The sequence below is a fragment of the Myxocyprinus asiaticus genome, chromosome 4 (assembly GCF_019703515.2).
Source record: "Myxocyprinus asiaticus isolate MX2 ecotype Aquarium Trade chromosome 4, UBuf_Myxa_2, whole genome shotgun sequence".
NCBI lineage: Eukaryota > Metazoa > Chordata > Actinopteri > Cypriniformes > Catostomidae > Myxocyprinus > Myxocyprinus asiaticus.
The window spans coordinates 38,430,001-38,456,473 of record NC_059347.1 but is presented as its reverse complement, the minus strand read 5'-3'; the positions used below and the strand labels follow the sequence as shown (position 1 = coordinate 38,456,473).

Sequence of the window (26,473 nt, the reverse complement as noted above, 5' to 3'; positions counted from 1 at the left end):
TGGGAAGCAGCCTTATAATAGAAAGTAGCTTTAAAACCATAGTAGAGACTCAGACATGTAGGGTATTTTTCCCCATCTTCTTATGGATCTGTGCATGTGTGTGTGTGCCCTTACTTATCTACAGTGTATTTGCATATCCTCTGCCACCTTAAGAACAAACTGTTTCCTCTGTGACTGGCACACTTCTCCTTTCTAGACTTTACTAGCCAGTCTTCATAAGGTTTATAAGGCTTTATTCCACACTACATTTGCCTTGTGACTCCATGAAGTGTGTCCGAGTCATATGACTAAGACAAAAGGACCAATTTGATCACCAGGATGTTAGGTCTGATCGATGGCCAACCACCCAGTGGTCAAGGTGGGGCAAAAAGCTTTTTCAATGCCTGCCATTAAAAAGTAAAATCTTTGCAAGCAACATATAAATTGCAAATATTTCATTAAAGATGTTTGGACAGTGACCAATTTTTTGCAGGCTCTTAAAAGCATGAAATGGGCTTATATTTTTCCCTGTCCGGTGCCTTTTACATTACAACTCAGGATAGTCTCTAGTGAAGGGCTTGGGACTGTGTGTTCTGCCATCAGCCAATCAGCATTGTAATGATGTCATTATGCCTCAGGTGACTGACTCTCATGCCAATGAGCAAAGATGGAAGCAAGTGCATCATGTACTTCCGGGGTGGCCTGCGCAAGCCAAACAAATGCCATTGAGATAAATGAGATTGCTAACAGATAGCTTTTTCCTTGGAAAATGTGTTTAACCATTTTTGGTCTATTCTGTCAATTTGATAAAAGTTATTTTCACTGTAACTCATTTCAGTTCAATGAGTTCAATAATATAGTTCATTATTGAAGCAAACAACTGCTGATGTAACATTCAAATGGCTACCACGGCAAAGGTTCTCTTTATCTCTCCCTAAATGTCACATCCACCCCTCCTTCCTGTGTTACTCCCTCGCTCCCGGTTACAGTCCATAGATTTGACCTCCCTCATTCCCTGATTTTCCTGCGTCAGCAGAGTGTTGTGACACTTCTCCTGTTAAGGACGTAAGGGATCAGCAAATCAAGAGAATAGGACAAGGATGCACCATCCCAAACAAAACATTCTCCTGTAACTCATTACACATACAAATGTACATAACACACCTCTCTCTCTCTGCAGTAATTTGGCCAAGATGACCCTACCTTTTGTTGTGTCAGCAACATCACAGTATATCACATGTATAAACAACCAGCAGCACAACCAAGTATGAGTGTCATGCTTCTCCTCACTAACAAAAAAATGCTAAAAGCATTCAGCGTATTTCTTTGAGTGGAGTCGCGTGGTTTCTTTATTATATGTTTCTTTTTTGTATTTTTTATTTTTGGTAAGGCTTGAGCAACCTGCCAGGAACAACTCGGGAAAGCTATCGCGTGAAGTTTCAGATATATAAAAAAAATAAAATAAATAACAACAGATACTGCATATTGAGTTAATGTTTTTTTACGTGTTAAATATCCCAGCCCTACAATATATGGCACCTTCTTATATTAGGTGTCTTTAACTACTATGTAATAACATTAAAATACATACAATACTTGTGTAACTACTGTACTTCTAACATACTTCTAACTTCTAATGTCCTTCCGCAAAATTCTCACAAGATTTGCATTTGCTACTGCTAAGGTTGAGGTACGGGTAGGTTTAGGAATAGGGTTGGGGTAGGGGTAAGGTTAACAGTGTAACTACAGATGTAATAAAATGTGGCAACTTTAAATGCAAGTACAATGCAACAAAACACATATATACATAATAAGTATATTGTATTAAATGCTTAAGTACATAGTAGTTAAAAGACACTATAATATAAAGTGGCTACCAATATATTATATAGAATTTATGTGGGGTCTTGTAGCTCAAATGGTAAAGCATGGTGCTACCAATGCCAAGACCTTGGGTTTGAGTACCAGGCAGGGAACACACAAACTGTATCGTTTGCATTCACTTTAAGTCACCTTAGGGAAAAAAATGGTCTGCCAAATGTCCATTTGGACAATATGACTTTGTGACGAGGACGAGGGTGGGGCCGGGCCGTGAGTGCGCATGCCCAGCCCCCAGTCGGGCTATTCAGCCAAGGAGAGGGATAAAGATGAGCTGGATGCAGCAGTTCAGGAGAGAGAAAGCCACACGCAGCTGCCGTGTGTGCATTTGTGTTTTGTGTCTTTTTGTTGAAGTTGAAATTAAATATTACTTTGACTGTTCAGCCGGTTCCCGCCTCCTCCTTACCCATTTTTAAACCTGTTACAGACTTGTTACTCAAGAAATCAGTATTGTGGGCAGTTCGCAATCATGGCGGACTACAAAGAGGCTCACCTGGCTACACGGCCAAAAACATCCAGCCGAATATTTTAATCTTTCACCTGATTACCGACGGACTGAGGAGGAGAGAGCGGCTCCAAGGAGTCGACAGAAGAGGCAATATCTGGTGCAACTAAACAACCCTCACTGGAAAGAGCTTATCGATGATCCTGCTTTCACAAGGTGGACATATGCACGCACCAGCAACGTATACCCCAACTTCAGACCAACTCCTAAAACGTCATTGTTGGGTGTCTTGTTTGGAGTTGTACCCCTTTTCGTCTTGTACTTTGTTTAAGACAGACAGGGACAAAAGGGAGGACAAGATAAAGGCAGGGAACTATGAGCGTCCCTATAAGCTGTCATCCTGAGAGCAAGTTGTGTTCTGATTTAAATGTATATTGCATCAAATATTACTTGTAATTATCAAATAAATAAAAATATTTTCTTGGTGAAAAAAAAAAGAAATCAGTATTGTGGAATAACCAAGTGGCACTCTATGAAAGGACTTGCTTAACCCTTGTGCATCAATTCAAAAAAGTTACTCAGAGGTCTGCGTCAAAAAACTGCCATAATAATATTATATATTAATATTATTTTCCACTTTCAATTAGTTAATTTTTTTTAACCAACATCAGTGCTGATCATAACTAACAAATATTCATTAATTTTCAGGATTTTAATCCTTTAAAACCCAGTTTGTTTACATAATGCCACTGTTGTTGTTTTTATTTTTTTTTTTACACACACACACACACACACACACACACATTTCTCAATACACACGTACAAAACACACTCTGACATCCATACCAACACCCACACAATTTTAGCTGCATCATTTATTCAATTGGCCTGCAGTGCTCTATAATACAGCAAACAGAAAATAGGAAAAAAGCACGTATTTGCTCCATAGGCTAAACATAAGAAAAATGGTGCCATTTGGTGGAAAATATAAAAAAATTTAATTTTAAAGCCAGGGCTCCAGAATGAAAGCATAATATCATAGAATTCATGATTTTATGCTTTAATGGCACTGGGATCAAATATTGCCCTTTTAATGGGTTTCAACGGGGACATTTCCACTATTGGCCTTGTTGATCCCTCTCCAAACACAGCGCTTATGGTTGTGACCATAAAGCTCTATTTTGGTCTCGTCACTCCAAATTACAGTGTGTCAGAAGCTGTGAGGCATGTCAAAGTGTTGTCGGGCATATTGTAACCAGTCCTTAAGGTCCTGAGTGTAACTATTTTGTGTACACAGTGTATTATAGATGTATTATAGGAACTGAGGTTGAAATATCAAAATTCCCCCAAAAATACACTCCTTTGGCAAAATGTATGCCTTTGGCATTAACACGACCAAAATGATCGAAAAAATAAAAATGAAAAAGACAAAAATGTCCCGAAGGGTTAAGTGCAGAATATTTTGCTTGTCATCATTTTAAAAAAATCACCTTTTGAGTCAGGCTTTCAGCAAAAGGTGTAATCCTTCAAAAACATCAGGGCTGTGAAAGTGCTTTGAATGGTGAAACAGTTAAGAGATGTGTTGTCCCACATCTATTGTTTGTTGACACACAAGATGTACAGGCTGTGTCAGCCGTTCCTTTAATTATTTAAAATGTGTGATGAGCTATTAGCTATAATCCTTGATCGCATGAATATTTTACACCGTTACTGTAGGATGGCAACAGGAATGTCTGCTTCTGTATATTCACAAAATTTGGAAATATTGGACTTACACCTCATGGATTCCTGGGTGGGGACTCTTTTGATGACAGGCCCGGGCCAGATCATTGAGTTGCTTCCCTGTGTAGCTAAAATCCCTGGGACTAACCTCCTATAAACTAGTCACTCACTGCATTACACCCATTATAAGCATTACTTGCTTATGCAGTATTTCCTGTATATGTGGTTCCCTGCTTATATCTGTAAGTATGCATACTTGTATCTATGCATGGGACTCATTAGAGCTTTGTGTTTATAAACAAATAAGGCCCCAAGGAGAAAAGCAGACCTTTCTTAAGAGAGCGTGAGAGAGAATTCTGCAACGGAATACATGGTGTTCCCTTAGTGACAGTATGAGAGAAAGAAAAAAAATTTATAGAGAAAGAGAAGAAAAAGAAAGAGAGAAAGAAACAAGAGAGAAGCGAGAGAGTGGAGAGAAAGGGGAAAACTCCTACCTTTGAAAATGTCTTTCCACCTTTAAGCTCCTGCAAGGATAAAAGAGAGGGAGAGAGAGAGATCTGTTATGCAATATGTTTGCCATTGCTATGGTGACGCTATGAGGCAAAGTGAGTTAAGGGTCATGCGAGCAAAGGAAACAATGAGACAGCAGCTACCCTCTATTCGGTAAACCAAACAACTGAGTTCAGTTAATGCCTGCATATTCTGTTTGTTAAAGGGCTAGGACACCCAAAATGTGAATTCTGTCATTTTCAACCTCATGTGGTTCCAAACCTCTATGACAGTCACCATTCACTTACATTGTAGCTTTTTTTTTTTTTTTTTCATATAATGAAAGTGAATGGTGACTGAGGCTGTCATTATACCTAATATGAGTAAATAACAGAATTTTATTTTTATTTACGAGTAACTATCCCTTCAATTAAGACAAATACCCAGAGGGCATTGAAAATATATCCGAAATCTATGTCTAAATTTCTTCATAGGACCTCTGGCTAAACCAACTAGTTAATCTTTGCTCATTTATAAAAGGTAGTATTGCTGTGACGTGTGTTGTTGTTTCATAATATCGTGTGGGTGAATATGACTAACCTTACGCACAGACACTCTGCATATGCAGGGGTCCAGGACCCCAGTTGCAGGACTGGCACTCATCTTGCACACAAAGGAGAACTTCTTTCGCCAGCGAACACAATTCTCCTGTACCTCTTGCCTGTAGAGAGGAAAAAGAGCAGGAGAGATATGAATGGAGAGGTTTATCATAAATAATATCATTTTCCTGTAATCATTCTATACATTTTTTAAATTCATCAACGTCATAAGAAATCTTAATTAATCTTTATGTAAATGATGCAACTGTACACTGCCAATCCTTGTAGAAGTCACACAGTGTGACACTGTAAATGCTGTATGTTTCTTCAAACTGTGAATGACTGTTTCATTTGTGTATGTGTGTGGCAGCCAGTATGTAAATAAAAGCCAGAAAAAAAGTTTACTTATTCCGATCACTTTATTGTAGCACTTTTTTGAATTTGCACTTATGTTGAGTTGTGATTATACACACTGGCCTACATATAAACAGCACCGGTAAATACAGTCAGTGGAATATTACCGAGGAGACCTCAGATGAAACAAATAACACAATTAATCAAATGAACAACACAAGCGGTTTGGCAACTTAGTGCTCGGAAAGTTTAAAAGGTCACAACCCATTGTGAAAGACTGACCATAGATGCTGAATAGTTTTGTGCAATCTTCACTAATCACTGGGACTAATCACTTTTCAGAACAGTCCATCTTTTTGAAACAACAGGACTCTGTCCAGAAGACTAGAGTCCTAAAGAATCTAAAGATCAGAATACAGACACTGATGAGCCTTCAATCACAGATGAAGCTGTACTGTGGCAGAAGTCATCTGTAGTGTGATGAAATGCCAAAGAAGATGATTCATCATCCTCATTCTCATCCTTTCATCCCCTCTTCTGCTGAGCTCTTCAAAGAAATTGGGTCAGTGTGCCCTAATTCACTCCCTTCACTTTCTGTTTTACTTTTAGTCACACCCTCCTTTATTTCTGCATTCCACAGCTCCCTTACATCTCCCTCATTTTCATTAAAACTCTCCAAAGGGTCTTTCTCACCTTTCAGAATATTAAAAGGAAGTGTTCACCCAAAAATAAACATTAGGTCATCATTTACTAACCTTATATCGTCCCAAGCCCATATGACTTAATTTCCTCCGTTGCTATAGAATTTTGGGGTGAATGATCCCTTTCAATAGTACATCTTTACTAGACCTTTTCCTTGGACTCATAACAAAATTTGTAAACAAATTTCAATTCTGTAGTTGTAATATCCAGCCCTTGAAGGCAAGGCCATAACAATCTTGAAAATTGCGAGGGGGGGGAAACCATTTTGGGGGTGGGGGGGGTCACGGGTGTTAAGGTCACAAATATAATGGCCCTCTTTGGTCCTTTATTATACAGTTGTGCTCAAAAGTTTGCATACCCTGGCAGAAACTATGAAATTTTGGCATTGATTTTGAAAATATGACTGATCATGCAAAAAAAGGATAGTGATTTTATTTAAGGATAGTGATCATATGAAGCCACTTATGATCACATAGTTGTTTGGCTCGTTTTTAAATCATAATGATAACAGAAATCACCCAAATGGCCCTGATCAAAAGTTTGCATACCTCTGAATGTTTGGCCTTGTTACAGACACACAAGGTGAAACACACAGGTTTAAATGGCAATTAAAGGTTAATTTCCCACACCTGTGGCTTTTTAAATTGCAATTAGTGTCTGTGTATATACAGTCAATGAGTTTGTTAGCTCTCACATGGATGCACTGAGCAGGCTAGATACTGAGCCATGGGGAGCAGAAAAGAACTGTCAAAAGACCTGCGTAACAAGGTAATGGAACTTTATAAAGATGGAAAAGGATTTAAAAAGATATCCAAAGCCTTGAAAATGCCAGTCAGTACTGTTCAATCACTTATTAAGAAGTGGAAAATTCGGGAATCTCTTGATACCAAGGCAAGGTCAGGTAGACCAAGAAAGATTGCAGCCACAACTGCCAGAAAAATTGTTCAGGATACAAAGAAAAACCCACAGGTAGCCTCAGGAGAAATACAGGCTGCTCTGGAAAAAGACGGTGTGCTTGTTTCAAGGAGCACAATACGACGATACTTGAACAAAAATGAGCTGCATGGTCGAGTTGCCAGAAAGAAGCCTTTACTGTGCCAATGCCACAAAAATTCCTGGTCATAATACGCCCAACAACACCTTGACATGCCTCACAGCTTCTGGCACACTGTAATTTGGAGTGACGAGACCAAAATAGAGCTTTATGGTCACAACCATAAGCGCTATGTTTGGAGAGGGGTCAACAAGGCCTATAGTGAAAAGAATACCATCCCCACTATGAAGCATGGTGGTGGCTCACTGATGTTTTGGAGGTGTGTGAGCTCTAAAGGCACGGGGAATCTTGTGAAAATTGATGGCAAGATGAATGCAGCATGTTATCAGAAAATACTGGCAGACAATTTGCATTATTCTGCACGAAAGCTGCATATGGGACGCTCTTGGACTTTCCAGCATGACAATGACCCTAAGCACAAGGCCAAGTTGACCCTCCAGTGGTTACAGCAGAAGAAGGTGAAGGTTCTGGAGTGGCCATCACAGTCTCCTGACCTTAATATCATCGAGCCATTCTGGGGAGATCTCAAACATGCGGTTCATGCAAGACGACCAAAGACTTTGCATGACCTGGAGGAATTTTGCTAAGACGAATGGGCAGCTATACCACCTGCAAGAATTTGGGGCCTCATAGTCAACTATTACAAAAGACTGCACGCTGTCATTGATGCTAAAGGGGGCAATACACAGTATTAATAACTAAGGGTATGCAGACTTCTGAACATGGGTCATTTCATTTTTTTCTTTGTTGCCATGTTTTGTTTTATGATTGTGCCATTCTGTTATAACCTACAGTTGAATATGAATCCCATAAGAAATAAATGTGTTTTGCCTGCTCACTCATTGTTTCTTTAAAAATGGTACATATATTACCAATTCTCCAAGGGTATGCAAATTTTTGCGCACAACTGTAGTAAAGGCGCTGAATGCAATAATCCTCTGAATTAAGGCTTGAAATGCGATAAAGGCCCAAAATTTTGTCATTTATGGTTTTAAAAGATACATGTATTTTTAAAGCTAACACAGTACAAGACAAACACTGTGTCTGCATTGCTAGCAATGTGCCTGTTTCATCTTTTCTTTCCTTTTTGTGCTGTCTCAAAGACAAATACAATTTGAATTTCTTTTCATCATTGATGTATCTGTAAAATTACATGACTGTGACAGCTGGCTAGTAAAAAGAAAATACACAAAATTATTTACTGCCCTCAAGTTGTCCCTCATTGTTTTTTGCTCCCAGTAGAATCTTAACACAATATTTTCTTCAAGAATCCTAACACTGCTCTTTTCTATACAAAAACAATTCATATTGACCACTGCTGTCAAGGTCTGAAGTGAGTGTCTGAATTATAAAAATATCATAGAAGTTGTCCATACAACTCATAGCTGTTGTATGGCCCAAAAAAGTTTGGAATATAGTGCACTTGTCATATGGACTACTGTTATGTTGTCTTTATACTGAACCTTAAATAGTGCTTTATAGTATTTGTCCTTAATGAAGCTTGAATAATGAATCTCCTGCTCACTATAAACTTTTATTCTATGGAATAGAGCTGCTTAAAATATTTATATTTATGTTCCAAGAAAAAACCCAGCATTTGGATTTTGAACAACATAAGAGTGAGTAAATGAGCGAGTAAAAGTAGATTTTCCATTTTTAGGTGAACTACTTTAACTGGTGGCTCATTTTTTGAGCACAAACCTGACAAGACATACTCAAAATAAAATGGTCTCTTTTAAAAGTAGACTCTAAGGAGATGCTGTACAAAATTCTGAATTAAAGACAAAGAAATTATTTAGAAAATCTTAAATTGATTTTAAATTATTACCTAATAATATTTGCATTAAGAATATATGACACTGTCCTTGCCAAAACCTAAAAGCACAATAGAAGTCAAAAGTCAGGTCTTACCATGTTCTAGTTCTGATCTGGGTGATAATGCTCTACCTTGTGTTTTTTTTTATAGATAATTTTCTTTGACAATGTCAAGAGAATTTTCTTAAAAGTTACTTCAAAAGCCTGCCAGATTACCACATTCATTCAATTCCTTTTCAATATACACACATTTGCTCTTTGCCTGAAGCCTGATTCACTGAAAACTGTTCCGTTAATGTTTCCACATTCACAATTATGAATAACATACAAATCACGTACTGTACATGACATATTTTCAATTCTAAATGGCGAATTTCGCCAAATGGTGAATAGTTTGCACCCTTGGAAATTAATGTCAGTCGGTACAACATTTAAATCATAAAACAGTGGTCAAATATTGCATGTTTAATACTTACATCTCACATGACACAAACACTCTTCACCTGAACTGCTTGCTGACGCCTTCATCGATTTGATTGGCTATCTCAAATAACATTGACAAGCGGTGTTAGACTACTGAGTGTGGTAAAAATTGTTTTCATTTTGTTATTCTGCAACAACTTAATGACAATTAGACAGCAGTGCATAATGGACTGCAGCAGAACAGCAACAAGGATATCAATTATGGGGGGGACAAACTGGCCATATCTGATTATTGGGGGGACTTGTCCCCCTCAAAGTATATTGTGGTTACGGTCCTGCTTGGAGTTCACCCAAATGTTTTTATTCTCTCATCATTTACTTGGCCTCATGCCATCCCAGATGTGTATGACTTTCAATCTTCTGCAGAACACAAACAAAGATTTTTAGAAGAATATCTCAGGTCTGTAGGTCCTTATGACTCCAGTGGTTAAATCTATATCTCCAGAAAGGTTATGATAGGTATGGGTATTTAACCCAAAACCATATTTAAGTCCTTTTTAACTCTAAATCTCCGCTAACTTTCACTTTCAAATGTGAAACTAAACAGGCACCACATGTGACCTTCAGATGTGAAAGTGAAGGTGAACTATCCCTTTAATATGGAGACTGCAATCACAAAGCCAAGCAATGTTGTGTTTGTTCCACTAGATATAAGCTCTTTGATTTTAAGGTTTTAACCGCCTGTGTCACACTGTTATCCTTCATATCCTATGGTGCTTGAAGGCAGATTTTTCTGTCCTTTCTTTACCATGGGCTTGTTTCCAAGGCATCTGTCCCTGATATCCGTCGGCGTGCCAGGGAAAAAAGAGTGCAGATAATGGCATATCCATTATCTGGATTGTGACCTTGAATGGTCTGAACCCCATACACATGCACAAACTATCCATGGGCTACAAGTCATGTCAGACTCAACTAGATAATTCTGATATCAAAGATGGTTTCCTACACTTGAATCCTAGACTAAACAGTTAATACGACATCAGTTATCTGAATGAGATTGTCTGTCCGAGACATTTCAAAGCAAATTGTTAATAATGTTAAACCAAATTATTTGGGTTTTTAAATCATATTACAAAAATTTAAGGTGAGGTGGTCTTCTAAAATTGCTTCACATGGCATACAGACATGTCTGGAGTTATGGCCCCTGGCTCAAAGTTCTGTAAGAGCTTGAGGAACATCCCATTCTTTTGTTCAGTTGAGTGAGAAAGTGCTTCCTTCCTGTTCTCTTAGTAACACCAGAACTTCACAAGGTCTTCTGCAACACTCAAAAGCACCTGTCCACACACAGCTGGAGAATGACTCAAAGATCACATCAAAGCTTTACTGGTTGTCTGAAGATCTGAGAAGAATATTATATTGTTTCATCCCTAAATGTCGGAAGTAAAACAGGGCCCGGGGAATAGGGGATGGGAAGACTCATGAGGAAAAACAGGGTTGATCAAGCACATGATCTTTTTACAGTTATGTGGTATGATGAATCAACTGTTCACTAATTAGCTGAATATTTTTCAGTCTTCATGTTTTCTATCTTTTTCTTTGTCTATTGCCACAACAAGTGCTAATAGCAGTCTGTAAAACCACTGTGGCAAAGCACGACTGGAAAGACAAACCAGTTAACTCTGATAAGAGCTTTGTGAAGCAGTACAGTTGAGTTTCCTGGTAACTTTGAATTCAGAGATACTAAAGCATTAAATAGAGCAAGAGCACAGGACAGAAGGATAAAGCTCCCTCCAGTTCAATTAATTTGTTATTATGTCTTTAATTTGGTTTCTTTTCTGGCAAACATACATTCTTAGGGGTCATTCACACATAATGTTTTTTTTTATATGCACCGGTATATGCATTTAGTTTTTTTTAATAGTTTTTCTATGCACATTTGCACTAGATGGACGTCTTTGACCATTGCGAGGCATCTGACTGCTTTTTCAACATCTTGTGCCTTGAACAGCACGTTCAGACAAGTTTAAAACAGTTTGACTTCTAAAAGTGTGTCTCGAGACACCTGTTCTATTCCTCTTAGCTGCACTGCATCTCACTGTATTTGAATGCAAGAACGCACCTTGTGTGAACAGACACTTAGGCCGTTCAGACAGAATTCTTAGAAGAAAAAAAAAAAGAAGCTAGATGCAGTGCAACACATAGAAAGCTTTTTAAAACAAGCTTTTAAAAGATTTTTTTTTTTTTTTTTTTAATCTGACGTGTCTCTCCTGCACAAGACCCTAAAAAAAAAGCTGGATGCGGCACAATGGTCAAAGATGTCCATCTAGCGCATGTTTACATAGAAAAACAATGGAAAAGATTGCAGACGTGTTCTGTGTAAACTGTCCTTTATGCTGCTGAATTTGAAAATGACAAATTTGGAAATCTGAGTAAACATCCAAGTGAAGTTGGATGTGAAAAACAATGAGTGTTTGTGAATGAGGTTGTGGGTTTCATCTAGACAGGGCAAAAGACATTACAATTGAGTCAAATGGGTTAATGAAGACATGAAACACACATGCACCCATAAACACAGATATGCAATTTCAAAGTTGCATCCCAGATACTCACACAAGATATATAATCAGCAGAATACTCATGACTCAAAATGCCCCTGATTCAAAGAGCAAATGCAGATTAGGATCCACAAGGATCCATTATAGAACTCCAATGACTCTGTTAACAAGAGCCACTACAAAGCTGTTGTCACTAACCACACATTAGATGTGCTACGAGTAACTTGACAAGTGATAAATGCCTGCAAAATCACTTTTGCCACAATGAAAAAAATCTAACTTTGCTGTAACAACTGCCAGAAAGATATAAGACTATGACATTATAGTGAAGCTCATAAAACTGCCATTCTTTCACAATAAAGTATAAAGAGCAGGTTCTATTCCATTATGGCACAATTTATTTTAAATAATGTAGCTAATACCAAATTAACTTTGATATAAGAGAAAATGGCCAACTACCTGTAACTAACCAACCATAAAACCAATAGGAATTGGCACTTTGTTGAATTAAAATGTATTGGGGTGATGTGACAAAGTGGTTAAATATCTGACCTGGTAACTAATAAGTTGTAGGTCTAATTCCTACAAGGGATGACCCATGAGCTAGAACCATTGTCCCCATGAGGAAGGCATTCAACACTGTAATCAAATGAGAACCAGCTCATTCAATGGTAAACCCTCACAGACCTAAGTTCAATAAACAAGGATTGGCCCTCTCTGGACTTGCGGCTCATTAACAAAACAATTACATCATTAGGTCGCTCTTTGAAGACATGTTATGAAATCCCTGCCGTGATCATCTATGGTGTGTAGTTGGGTCTGGTGTCATGCCTTTTGTTCGAATTCCTCTGCAGACTTTGCTTTTTTAAGCCAAATGAAGACTTGCTGTTCTTCTTTATATCTTCCCCTTTTCATAGGGTTTCTAAAGGCCAAGAAGGATTTTATTCAATGTGAACCATCAATGTGAAATTAAATTCATTACTGGTGAATGCTATGAATACAGTATTATAAGGATTTAGTGTTTCCTGCCTCAAAGCCACTTCCACTATCAGGACGAATGGTATACTTGTTGCAGAACTGTGATGTTCCAAACCATTCTGGGCTCGCTGGCACAATTACGGTTTCTTTTTTCTATGGTGATGCTGCGAAATCAGGATGAAAATAGACTTACTGATCATTCCGGGCCGTTAATCATTTGTAATCGTACCATACTGAACCGTGCTCAAGTGGAAATTATACATGAATGGTTACTCACCATGCTCAGAACCCTTCAGCCCAATGGTGGAAAAGCACTTTAAGAGAGTTTACCTCAGATATAATAGAGGATTGTTGCTCCAGTAAGACTTTTTGCTGGTGGCTTATGACACCCAATCAAACACTTTTGAAATGATATAAAATACCATCAGGAAACAAAGCTCCCTAAAGCCTCTAACCTTATATGCAAATTAGATTTCACACTATTGGCTCAATTTCATTGGTTTCTATCCAAATAAACAAAGAAAGCACAACACAGGTTTGCTACAACCATATTCTGAGCAACACTGAAATACTGTTCTTTATGTTCACACAGAGTGTACACATATATAAATGTAGTGTATGAAATGCTGTAAATCAACGAAACAGAAAAACAGAATAGAAAGTAAAATAAAACTTCAAATAGAAAGTCATTTCAGTAAAATAACCTTTTTTTAAAAATCTCTATTTGGTTTTATCTTTCTATATCTCACACACACACACACACACACACACACACACTAAATGTACAGTTAGTCTCTATTGTTATGCAAGGCCGATCCCGCAGGTGTAACTGTGATCTGTCATGTCAATGCAGAAAGTTGAACTACAGAGTCAATGTTACATAATCTGTAACATGAAGGAAGCATGAGCATGCTTAGTGATGTGGATGTCAACAAGAGACATTGAACCCAAAGCAAGCAGAAACAAACTGATGACCTAAGAACAAACACACCCTACTCTCTCTCTCTCTCTCTCTCTCTCAAAATTGTAAAAACTTCAAAGCATGCAGACAGGTGCAAAAAGGCTCTGAATGAGCTCAGACTGATGACATGACGAGACACGACAGAGAACATCTAAGACACCTGCATGTGAAGAGCATTTGTTAAAGGAACAATGCAAATAACAGCTAACAGCTTCCAAAGACACTGATCATTTGTTGAGAGGGAGAGGTTTAGAAAGTAAACAGCTTTAAAGGGGGCATATTCTACACTTTTGTACATTCGACATAGGTTCAGTCCTTCTCAAGTGGTCCAATACAGGTTGCTTGACCATTTTTAATTTTCCAAATTTTTTTCAGTGAATACCTCTATGTATTGGTATTGCAAAACCACCAGTATTATTTTTATTTTATTTTTATTTTACTTCATTTAATCACGATGGCCATTTTGTGCCATGGCACACGACAAATTTTGGTTATACAGCAGTTTACGGAAACCTCAATATATCAGCTCCTTGGAACTAAAACTGACCTCTAGAGCACATTACAAGGTACATGTACATAAATAAATAATACATTTTGCACATTCTTGTTCCTTAGACTTAATACTTAAGTCCTAATGTAATGCTCAAGATTTCTCAAATTTCCACTTTTAGGTCAGTTTATAATGGGAAGGGTTTGAGTCGCAGTCTTATTTTTTTAGGGGGTACCTAGGAAAGTATAGTGTGCATGCAGAACATTTCAGGTTTGAGACTTCTCTTATTTTAATATTTTTTATTGTGGCGAGAAATTGCAATTTTGTATAAAAAAAAAAAAAAAAAAAAAAAAAAAATTGCCCTCTATTTTGGGTGGAATATCTCTGGTGGGGGACCAGATAGGAACCTGAAATTTTCATAGAAATAAGACCTCTATAGTAGCATTCTGCTGTAAAGATTCCACTGATTACAGAGCTAGGGCTAATAGAAATCTGTAGAAAAGCCTACTTTATTCATGCATTTTGAGAAATGAACAGATGTAGTATAAGCATAACAAATAATAAAAATGAACAGTATTTTACAGTAATTATGTTTATGATTGACATACAATAGCTTAAGCTTGTCAATGAGGTCTAAAATGTTCCTACTTTTGATATTGGCAACAGTGTAGCATGATCTATCACAGGGTTCTTCAAAAAGTTAATAAACAAAAGTGTTTAGTTTTAAGTAACCTTAATGAACTGTATTTGGAGTTTAAAAATCAGCACCCAGAGTTAAAGATAGGGAGATAAAAATTTTGTAAACTGAGGCCAAAATTGTGTGTGCTGGCAGGAGCATCTGGAACTCACACTGTCTGTGTCTGCACACAACATCAGAACATCAAGCTGATGGTTGAGTCAGCAAAGCTAAACTCTAAGCTAATCTGTGACATAAACAGTTATGACTGCATGCTCAACAAATATGACCAGTGTCCAAGTATAGAGGCCTTACTGCACTTCCTGATAACATTTAAGCAGTGGGTTATGATTGACAGAGCAGATATGATCACTGTCGTTCTTCCAAGGGATGAATTCTGTTTCTCTGGCTGAGAAACTCAGTGCATTAAAGACACCATTTGTTGAGGACATCGGCGTGGAAAACTGTGATGTTTTTGTAAAATTCTTCCACCCACCTGGACCAAGAACATCATTCAAAATGTCTATGGAGGAAAATGTTTGGGCTTTACCAGTCACCGGACGCTCCCACAACATTTCAGAGAGACAGAGTGAGGAAATCTCACAGCTTCTAATAAAACATGTACATGTAAACATAAAATACTGTTCATTTTTGTTATTTGTTATGCTTATATTGCATCTGTTCATTTCTCAAAATGCATGAATATAGTCAGGTTTTCCCCAGATTTCTACCAGCCCTAGCTCTGTAACCTGTGGAATCTCAAACTCAAATGCTACAGCAGAATGCTACTACAGAGGACTTATTTCTGTGAAAATGTCAGGTTCCTATGTGGTCCCCCACCAGAGATATTCAACCCAATAGAGAGGGGAATTAAAAAAAAAAAATAATACACTCTCACCCCATTAAAAGAAAGAAAAAGTCTCAAACCTGAAATGTCCTGCATGCACACTATACTTACCCAGGTACCCCCTAAAAAAAAATAAGACTGGACTCAAACCCTTCCCATTATAAACTGACCCTAAAAGTGAACATTTGAGAAATCTTGAGCATTACATTAGGACTTAAGTTCTAAGTCTAAGGAACAAGAATGTGCAAAATGTTTTTTGTACAGGTATATTTATTTACATGTACCTTGTAATGTGCTCTAGAGATCAGTTTTTGTTCCAAGGAGCTAGGACTATCCTGAGCCGAGATATTGAGTTTTCCGTAAACCGCTCAGTAACCAAAATTTGTCGTGTGCCGTGACACAAAGATGGCCATCGTGGTTAAAAAAGAAAAATACTAATTAAAAACTGGTGGTTTTGCAATACCATTACATGGAGGTAATCACTCAAAGAAAATTAAAAATGGTCAAGCAACCAACTTCTTGGACCAGATGGACTGACCCCATAGACAAGTACTATGGTAATTCAAACCCGAACAAATAAATAACCCTAATTAACCTCTTTCTTCTTAAATTAAAAATAATGGATACTTAACTTGTGTTCCATCATGTGCAACACATACAAATCTCAAAAAACCTATTGGGAAAAAAATGTTGCATTCTGAAATTTAGAGCATATCTAGTAGTCTACATAGTACAGTGAACTCTTGTATGTCAAAAGCGCTGCTCAGAAATTATGTAAACTTTAACTGAATGCAGAAGGATGCACACAAATAATCCACACACATCTGTGTAAAATCTGTAACAGCGAACAGAGGAAACAGATGCATTCCTCATCTGGATCAAGGGAGAACTGTAAAGATAAAAGAGGCAGTCAAGCTGGAAAGAAGAATGACAATATGAGTAATACAGAACACACAGGTACCTACATCCACAAAAACAGGTGCAAACATTCAGTAAGAAATAAATAACAGAGCACGTTCATGAGAAGAAAGAGAGAGGGATGTGAAACATGAACCTAAGGATAATTAAACAACATTCGATCAGAACAAACTGATGACCTACTTCGATAATATACAAATATCATTCTGTTGCACTGAGGTAATGCAGGCAGCTGAAAAGAACAATGGATATGACGTGGATATGTGGTGATCACTTGTAAGGTGAGCTCACTAGAAGGGTCTAAATATAGAGCACGAAAAGGTGGGTGTATTAATAAAATATGCTCACATCCGCTTGATGGTATTTCTATTATATTTTCCTTTGATTCTACGTTTTGTACTGACTGAGCTAATCATATTTTCTAACCCCAACCTTACCCCTAAACATAACCCAAACAGAAACCCTTTAGTGAATAGTGGATTTTGCCAATATTGATAATTAATCACCAATTAATTAATAATTGGTGCAAAAGGCTGATAACTGATTAATCGGCCAACAGTTTTTTTTTTAAAAACGATCTGTAGAATGATAAAAAGTTTGTTTTTTTTGTCTTTTCTTACTATGAAGGGCACAGACACTGAGGCTCCAAAATGGAAATTCAAAAAGCAGTTTTTTTTATTATATAATCAAAATCCAAATAATAATCAGAAAAAAAGACATTGTGTATAACGCAGGACTTTTAACTATGAACAAGCCCAAAATACACAAGGGAATCTTATTTTAAAATGACAGAGACTTGGCTCCATTGAAAATGCTCTATATGTAATATTTAACAAATTAAGCTTTTTATAGTCTATATATATTCACCAGAATAAGAGTTTTATAAATACATATTTCACCAGATGAGGTTTATTGATGAGAAAAAAAAAAAAAAAAGAAAAAAAATAGAAATAAAAAAAACTAATCAGCATAGATTTTTGCCAATAACCGATAGTTCCAAAAGCACCAATTAGTCTGTAAAACCGATATATTGGTCTACCGACTCTTTAATCAGGGATGCACATTACGTCAAATCGCAACTGACTGGTTGATCGCAAGACAACCACTGGTCGATCTTGTTGACATGGCAAAAGGTAAAGGAGTAGAGAGAGAAACTACTCAAACAATGAAATTCTTAAATATCACTTTTTATTTCCTCATTTCGTCCCCCACGCGGGTGGATTTCCAAAACAGATTTCCATAGGGCTATAGTTTCTCTGACCAATCAGGTAGCGCTTTCCTCATAAATATTACAGATTCATCCAATCAGGTATCGCTTTTCTCGTGAAATATAAATGACTCTTCCCCTGCCATAATACATTTGGGAAAGTCACCCCCCACACACTGTCTGACAGACGGCTTCTTTTTGTGTGTGTGTGTGTTGTGAGACGCTCACAGTAATGTGGATATGCGCCTGTGTGATGATCAAATACATTTCAAAATGCCTGTCTTGGTGAGGTATTGATAGAAACACAGTCAGTTATGTCTGAAGCAAGCGTAAACACCGGGACAAAAAAAGCGGATTTGTATCAAAATATCAGATCTGATAGACCAGCCACTGTCTATGTCATTAATATTAACAACAATAACAAGAAAACCATTCATAGATCTTGGATACATTTAGAAGCTTTCAAACAAAATATGAATTATAATCGTACAGTAAAGACCTGTAAGTCCATGAGAATGTAAGAATGTTTTCTTTTAAACTTGATACTGCTGTTAGCAATTATAAGCACTGTTTTCTTAATTTTTGTCTTTGTTCTGGACTGTTTCCTTTTCTTGAATAATTACATGAGAACTTCAAACAAGGTTTACCCAATTAACAAATTAGTCAGTATTAGCTTTTGCATTGAAAATCATGAAATTTCACTGGTATTGGTTCAGACTACTGAAATGTTGGTATCATGACAACACTGCCTACAATGTACATTTAAATTGTTCATGGTAGATCTTACTGTAATAGCATTATGAAAAAGTAGATCTCATGCCATATTAGTGCGAGCACCCCTGGTTTAACCTATTTATTAAGCCGTTTCCTCGAACCATTGGCTGGTCCCTACATTTTTATATCATGACAGGGACTTTTCATTGATTTATATTTATTTATACTGATTTTAGTAATTTATACTGAGCAAACCCTACCCCTAAACCTAACTCTCATTTTTTTACATTTTAATTAAGACATTATTTAGTATCTTTGTTGAGTCATTTTCCTGGTGGGGACAAATGGCTGGTCCCCAAAATGCAAGTTAGTATTTCAGGTTTTGGTATACTTGTGGGGATATTTGGTCCCCACAATATAGGCAAAACCTGACCTACACACACACACACACACTCCCATGGATAGAGGCACACATTCCTTACAGCACTCTTGGTAATGAGACTGAGATGTAATGAGGTGAAAAATATTTCATGGAAGTGTCAGTCTCTTTTTGTAAGGGGGTTTCTGCCCACAGGTTGAGAAGACCACATATAACTACCTGCCTCTTTAGCTGCGCCTGGGGTTTATTACCATTTATAACTATTGCAGCATTTCAATAAATGTCTGTTTTATTCTGTGATAACATGTGGGATACAAGACACGTGCTGCATCTTAAAATGTGGCCAACTTGAGATTATTAATGAATTATTCACAGTTCACTCCAACATGTTGAAAAACTGAAAGAAAAAGAGATGTGCCGCCAGGCACTAGCGTGGTTGATATTAGGGCTGGGCGATATATCGAATATTAATGATATAATTGAGATAATTTTGCTGACGATGTAAAATTGACCAATATCGTGAATATCGCGATGATTTTAATGTGCTTTCATTTGGCTATGAAGTTTCATAAAGAGCGCATCAGTAGACCAGTTTCACGATCCTTCAGGGCTCAACAAAAAAAACAAAATAACATCAAAATGGCAAGTTATCATATGTGATTATTAATCCACAAAAGTGATTCAAAGACAGATAAACATGGCCTGTGTGTGATTCAGAACAAACCGGTGATGCGTTGATCTGTGTGCACGCGCATGGCGATGCTCTCATATCAATTCACGTGCATCGTGAAATCAAAGTAAAGTGGGTTCAAGCATTCACGCAATTCCTAATATTAGTAACAGTTACAAGTTATTATACAAATCTAAAAATGTGGCATAGAATAACAGAAGAGAAGGCGATTACAGCGTTTCAGTGCCTTTTCTGAGTCTAAATAAAAGCTTGTGAAGTGTAAGTAAATACGACAGCATTTTAGTGTCAAAATAAAAGCCCCCAGGTGAAGTAAACAGGACAGAAATATATTACTTTTGTATAACGCAAATCTAATAATCAGAATAATAATAATAATTCAGAATTACATTATAATAATAAACCTGACGTGTCCCACAGTAATAATTTAGTATTATGCAATGTTCAACTGGGGTTTCAAAAATAAGTCAGTGAAGTAGCTTTGCACACCTTGTTCATCACCCTGTTGTACACAAAAAAGTATTAGTAAAAATGTTAAGGTAAATAATGCTTTTTATTAATCTACTATGTATCGTGTATGAGATATAAATAGCATATCGATGACAATTATTGCATTTCATTCTCCCTTTTGTTTATTTAATGAAACACTAATTATTCGATTTTTAATGTCTTTAAAATATTTAATCTTACTCTGATAAAAAAAACAAAAAACAAAAACACTTTTGAGCCATTTTAGAGCAAATACATAATTATCGAGATATACACTACCTGTCAAAAGTTTTGAAACACTTGCCTGAAATGTTTCTCATGATCTTAATCTTTTGATCTGAAGGCGTATGCTTAAATGTTTGAAATTAGTTTTGTCGACAAAAATATAATTGTGCCACCATATTTATTTCATTATAAAACTAAAATGTAATAAAAAAAACAAATAAATAAAGACTTTTTGAAATTGATGACTTGGACCAAATAATAAAGAAAAGCAGCCAATAAGTGCCCCAAATAGATGGGAACTCCTTCAATACTGTTTAAAAAGCATCCCAGGGTGATACCTCAAGAAGTTGGTTGAGAAAATGTCAAGAGTACATGTCTGCAAATTATAGGCAAAGGGTGACTACTTTGAAGATACTAAAATATAACACAGTTTTGATTTATTTTGGATTTTGTTTAGTCACAACATAATTCCCATAGTTCCATTTATGTTATTTCATTGTTTTGATGACTTTACTATTATTCTAAAATGTGAAAAAAAAAATATATATATATATAATAAAGAATAAGTGTTTCAAAACTTTTGACCAGTAGTGTATATCGAATATCGTCAAAAGGCTGAAAAATATCAAGATATAATTTTTTTTAAGACATATGGCCAAGCCCTAGTTGATATCTATATTTCATCATCCTGCAGAGCTCATTAGTTTAGTGGAGCATCTAGAGAAAGCTGATCCCTGAATGTGAGCACAGTCATTGACACTTGTGTCTGAGGTACACAGGGTTCACACTCTTTTTGACCAATGAATTTCCATGATTTTTAATTACCTTTCCAGGAGTTTGTGATAGTGGGATACATATTTTAAAAATAAAGATTTTTAAAAATAATTTAGACCAATTTGTGCACTATTTTGACATTCATTGCAAATAATAAAAATAACTTAAAAGAATGATTCACTGACAAATGGGTAGCAAGAAGGTTTTACTCTACACAAGAGCAATATCTAGCTCACGAAATATTTTATAGCACAAAATAAAACAGAAATATATATATTCACCATATAATTTTCCATGGCATTTCCATGAGTTTTGACATTTCCACGACTGTGGGAACCCTGGGGGTTCAAATGAAAGAAATGCATTTGTTTCCTACAATGACTGCACACAGGAAAACTTAAAAGAACGTTCTGGGTTCAATACAATTTTCTAGTACCAACAGTAGCATCAACCACACACACACAAAAAAATAAGTTCAGTTCTCTTGTAAAACAAACAAAAATCATGTTATCAGTAATGCACTCACAATGGAAATATATGGGGCAAGGCATTATGAAGGGTTTAAAAGCAAAAAATGTAAAGCTAGTTTTTTTGTTTGTTTGTTAGTTTGTTTGCTTTCTCAAAAATAAAGACATGTCTAAATTTTTAATGCTATTTCGATAGAGTACATAACCAGATTATTCATTTAAAAGGAGGGTGATTTTTTTTTAGGAAAAGAATGCATTTGGTTAAATATGTGTAAAAATGTACATTCTTTGGGGCTTTACATAGGGTGCCTTTTGGGGATTATTTATATTTTTTTCATTTTTTTTTAGATACAGTCACAGAAATCTATACTCAAGTGCAAGTGTGAGGAATGACATTCTCTTGGCGTAAGAACTAGCATTCCAGTCGTTCCAACGAGATCATTAATCTTCTCCCAGAGCAAATACTGCTATGATAAGATCTTTCCTCACAAACATCTACACTGTGACTTTTCAACCCCACAATGAACACTGTGTTGTTGCTTTTGTGTTAAAATGCAAAGACTACAGTGATGATGGAATAGTGTTATAATAATGATGATAATTTAAAAACCACATTGAGTGGGTGTTGAGCATATTTCAGAGTTTAGACGGGTTTCACCTCGTGGCAGCAACCTGAGCTGCAGTAGAATCAATGCTTGAAAATGAGATTTTGTTTAGCAATCTCCCTGATGCCATTCCATCTTTGCCCTTTTAAGTAAACACAGAGACTAATGCTTTTCAAAATCATCTGAATGAAGTGTATTATTGGTTATGCCATTTCTGCAGACTCAGCTGTAGCCTAAATTCCAACCCATGAATTACTCTGAGCCCATCTGTTTGGATAGATAGTTAATCCAGGCCAGTAATTAAATCCTGTTCTCCTGTAGATCCACACAAGCATCTGGATCAAGATTATTGGACCCCTTATATGTAGTAGTTAGTGTATAAAAAAAGAAAGAAAAAAAGAAAAGCTAAACAAGTTTCCATTTAAGGTTTGGGTTAAAGGAAGACACGAATAAGAATGTATATTTTGCATATAGAAAATGAAGCCAATATGTAAGCTCATTAAGATTTTTTTCTCTAAATGTGACATTATTTTCATGACAGTTAAGCAGATTTTACCCCCTAACTCTAATTACCGCAATGTAAAAAATTATATATTATTTAAACGGTAAAGTATAAATGTATGTCTTATATTTTTGCAGATTATTATTCAAAAATAACAATAATTTGTACAACAGCATAGTAAAAGTACATCTGGACATGTAATGTTAATAATAATAATAATTGGTAAGTAAAACATGCTTAAGTGTTTTGAAAATAATGTCACAAAGAAAAAACTCTTAGATCCTAAATGCTGACTCATTTTTCTTTATGCAAAATACAGTTTCATATTTAGTATTGATTCAGGGGTTATATAAGACCAGGACATTTTCTGCAAGAATCCCCATTGGGTGTGGATTATGGTAAGTCTATAATAATAATAACCAGCTTAATATAAAAACAATACAAGTCTTTGGTGTGTCCACATTTAGATAGCTAAAATAAAAAAATAAATAAAAAAATAAAAAAAAATATTTTTTGTCTTTATGATGGAGATTGATGGCAATATTTTCTACATTAACATTCTTTGCTTGTCAGCATGTCGGAGAGAAAATGGTAGAGAAACTAACGTGAGAGACAGAAATGAGTAACTAAGAGATCTAAGGCCGAGTGGAGTCCTCTCAAACAAAATATGCATTTTGATTGCATTATGTAACAGGTTTGTCAAAATCTCTTTGCAACTGAAATCTCTCATACACTGTGATTAGATTTTACCTGTAGTAAGGGAAGGAGTTCAAGAAGAGGAAGGTGGTTGTGCAATCCATACTCCCAGAAACTACTTTTTGAATGCTGGCATCAAGTACCATTTGGGGGGGACAACCAAAACACAAATCTACCTCTCCCTCTCCAGTTGCAATGACCTTAAACAAGTCCTAGGCTATCTTTTTAAGCCTTCAGCAATCCAAAAGTCAGGATTAATGGACTTGCCTGGAGATTGCAAAGATTGTATCATACATAGATTGATTGTTCTGCACTAAAAGAAGAATTTATTTTGGCCTAAGTGGAACTAAAATCCATTTCAAATTTGATGAATAACACATGCACATAGCTTTGAAAGGGAAAGCATTTCATGTGTATTTACTTGCCCTGAAGAGAAAAAGTGTATTGTAAATGCCATTATGCTATTGGCTGACCAAATGAACTCCCTATTGCCCTGAACTTAATTAGTTCATTTACCTTCTGAGATCTCAGAGCTTAATTAAATAATTCACACAAAAACACACAAACCCATGTGTTCAGTAAGTAACATTGAGTTATAAAAGGATTATTCTGTTCCAAAGGCAGCTCAGTTTAATTAGTGGTCAAAGGTAATTGCATTAATTAACCACTTAAGGTAAAACTAACAGGAGTTTAATTAATTGGTAACAAAGCCTTGTATCTGTATCTATATTAGGCCTACAAACACAAATGCAGATTTCCATATTTGAACCAAATTATTGGAATGATCAATCGAATCTATAATTATGTGCAATTAATCCAACACCTTATGACCACTGAAAGGCTGTTGGCAGCGTTCAGCTGAAGTAGAAAAGCGCCACTCAACATGCAGCCCGCGAGGGATCTTTTGCGGCCTGTGTAATGATATCGGTTGTGTCTCGATTGGAAGGCTGCGTCCTCCAGAGGTCACATTTGTTGGCCGCATACGTCATCGAGGCTGTCTCGTTTTAGAAAAGCGAGTAGGACAATTTGAACGCAGCCTTCGAATGCAACCTTCTTTCACGGGAATTCGGAGGATGCATGAGGTGTCTCCTTCGTGGGCACTCACAACCCACAATTCTTTGCTTCAACAGAAATGTCTAAAAAAAAAACAAATGACGCCAATTTGCCCATAAATATGATGTTCAAATGCAAGTAATGTTAATTCTCAAGTTGAAGTACCTCAGTAGATGAGTGCAGAGTATATAATATGTATAATTATATTAATATATAATTAAAACAAAGTATTAGACTAAAAGAACACCTGTAAAATCTATTTTCTTTTCTCTTTACATTATAACTCTCCTAAATTGTACCTCATACATTCCCTTCCAGAGGGACTTTATTCCCTTCTCACTCAAAGAACTCGCGCTTGTTAAAGAGTGGCGTGCTGTCATAGCAACCATGTTACGTTCCGCTTCCGTTTGTCCTACGAAGGCTGTCTCGTTTAAATGAGATTGTTTAAAGGAGGAAGCTTGGTATACTGCAGCCTTCAAAAGGACGCACCCTAACAAGCATGCAGCCTTCCAAACGAGACACCAGATATATTTATCAGCAGCCTTTCAAATCTCTATGAATTGTGAGGTGTTCATTTTCATGAGGATTTACACTAGTTCTCTACATTGCTGAATCATATTAGATGGAAAACTGCAAGATGATGTACAACAACAACAACAACAACCACAACAACCAGGCAGTCAATCTGCGCGCGTTCATACACAATACATGTACACTCACGCGCGGTCTGTCAATCAAACATGCGCGCTCACTTCAGAGTCAACAGGGCGCAAGTCTGTCCAATCTCTTGAACAGCTCATCAGAGATATGTACTCGTCATGACAACAGTATTTACAAGAAAAAATATTAGTTTTTCCTGCAGTGATGCCATTGAGACGCCTTCACACAAATGCTTTTTAGTGATCTGCGATGCCAGGACCCAAGGTTTCCCAGCAGAACATTGCCCAGAGCATCACACTGCCTCCACTGGCCTGCCTTCTTCCCATAGTGCATCCTGCTGCCATCTCTTCCCCAGGTAAACAATGCTTTCGGCAGTGGACAGGGGTCAGCATGGGCTGACCGGTCTGCGGTTATGTAGCCCCATTCGCAGCAAGCTGCGATACACTGTGTTCTGACACCTTTCTATCATGGCCAGCATTAAGTTTTTCAGAAATTTGTGCTGCTCTTCTGTGGGATCAGACCAGACGGGCTAGCCTTCGCTCCCCACGTGCATCAGTGAGACTTGGGTGCCCATGACCCTATCACCAGTTCACTGGTTGTCCTTCCTTGGATCACTTTTGGTAGGTACTAACCACCGCATACTGGGAACACTCCTCAAGACCTGCCATTTTGGAGATGCTCTGACTCAGTCGTCTAGCCATCACAATTTGGCCGTGGTCAAAGTCACTCAGATCCTTACGCTTGCCCATTTTTCCTGCTTCCAACACATGAAATTCAAGAACTGACAGTTCACTTGCTTCCTAATATATCCCACTACTTGACAAGTGCCACTGTAATGAGATAATGTTATTCACTTCACCTGTCAGTGGTTTTAATGTTGTGGCTGAACAGTGTAATATATATATATATATATATATATATATATATATATATATATATATATATATATATATATATATATTATATTATATTATATTATATATATATATATATATATATATATATATATATATATATATATATATATACACACACACACACACACACATACATACATACACATACACACACACACACACACACACACACACACACACACACAGGGTTGGGGAGTAACGAAATACATGTA

The 26,473-nt window shown here is 36.7% G+C and overlaps 1 protein-coding gene and 1 pseudogene across 3 annotated transcripts in view; one reads left to right on the top strand and one right to left on the bottom strand.

The window, feature by feature from the left end:
- The window catches only part of LOC127440224 (protein FAM102A-like), a 67,322-nt gene that overhangs the window by 10,451 nt on the left and 30,398 nt on the right, over positions 1-26,473 (bottom strand). For all 3 annotated transcript variants that reach the window (XM_051696713.1, XM_051696712.1, XM_051696714.1), the window contains 2 exons: positions 5,114-5,234; positions 4,519-4,548 (listed from right to left, as the gene is read on the bottom strand). In XM_051696713.1, coding sequence (XP_051552673.1) covers positions 4,519-4,548; positions 5,114-5,234 — 151 coding nt within the window. The remainder of the gene's footprint in view (positions 1-4,518; positions 4,549-5,113; positions 5,235-26,473) is intronic.
- On the top strand, positions 2,201-2,706 carry LOC127440227 (NADH dehydrogenase [ubiquinone] 1 beta subcomplex subunit 4-like; annotated as a pseudogene).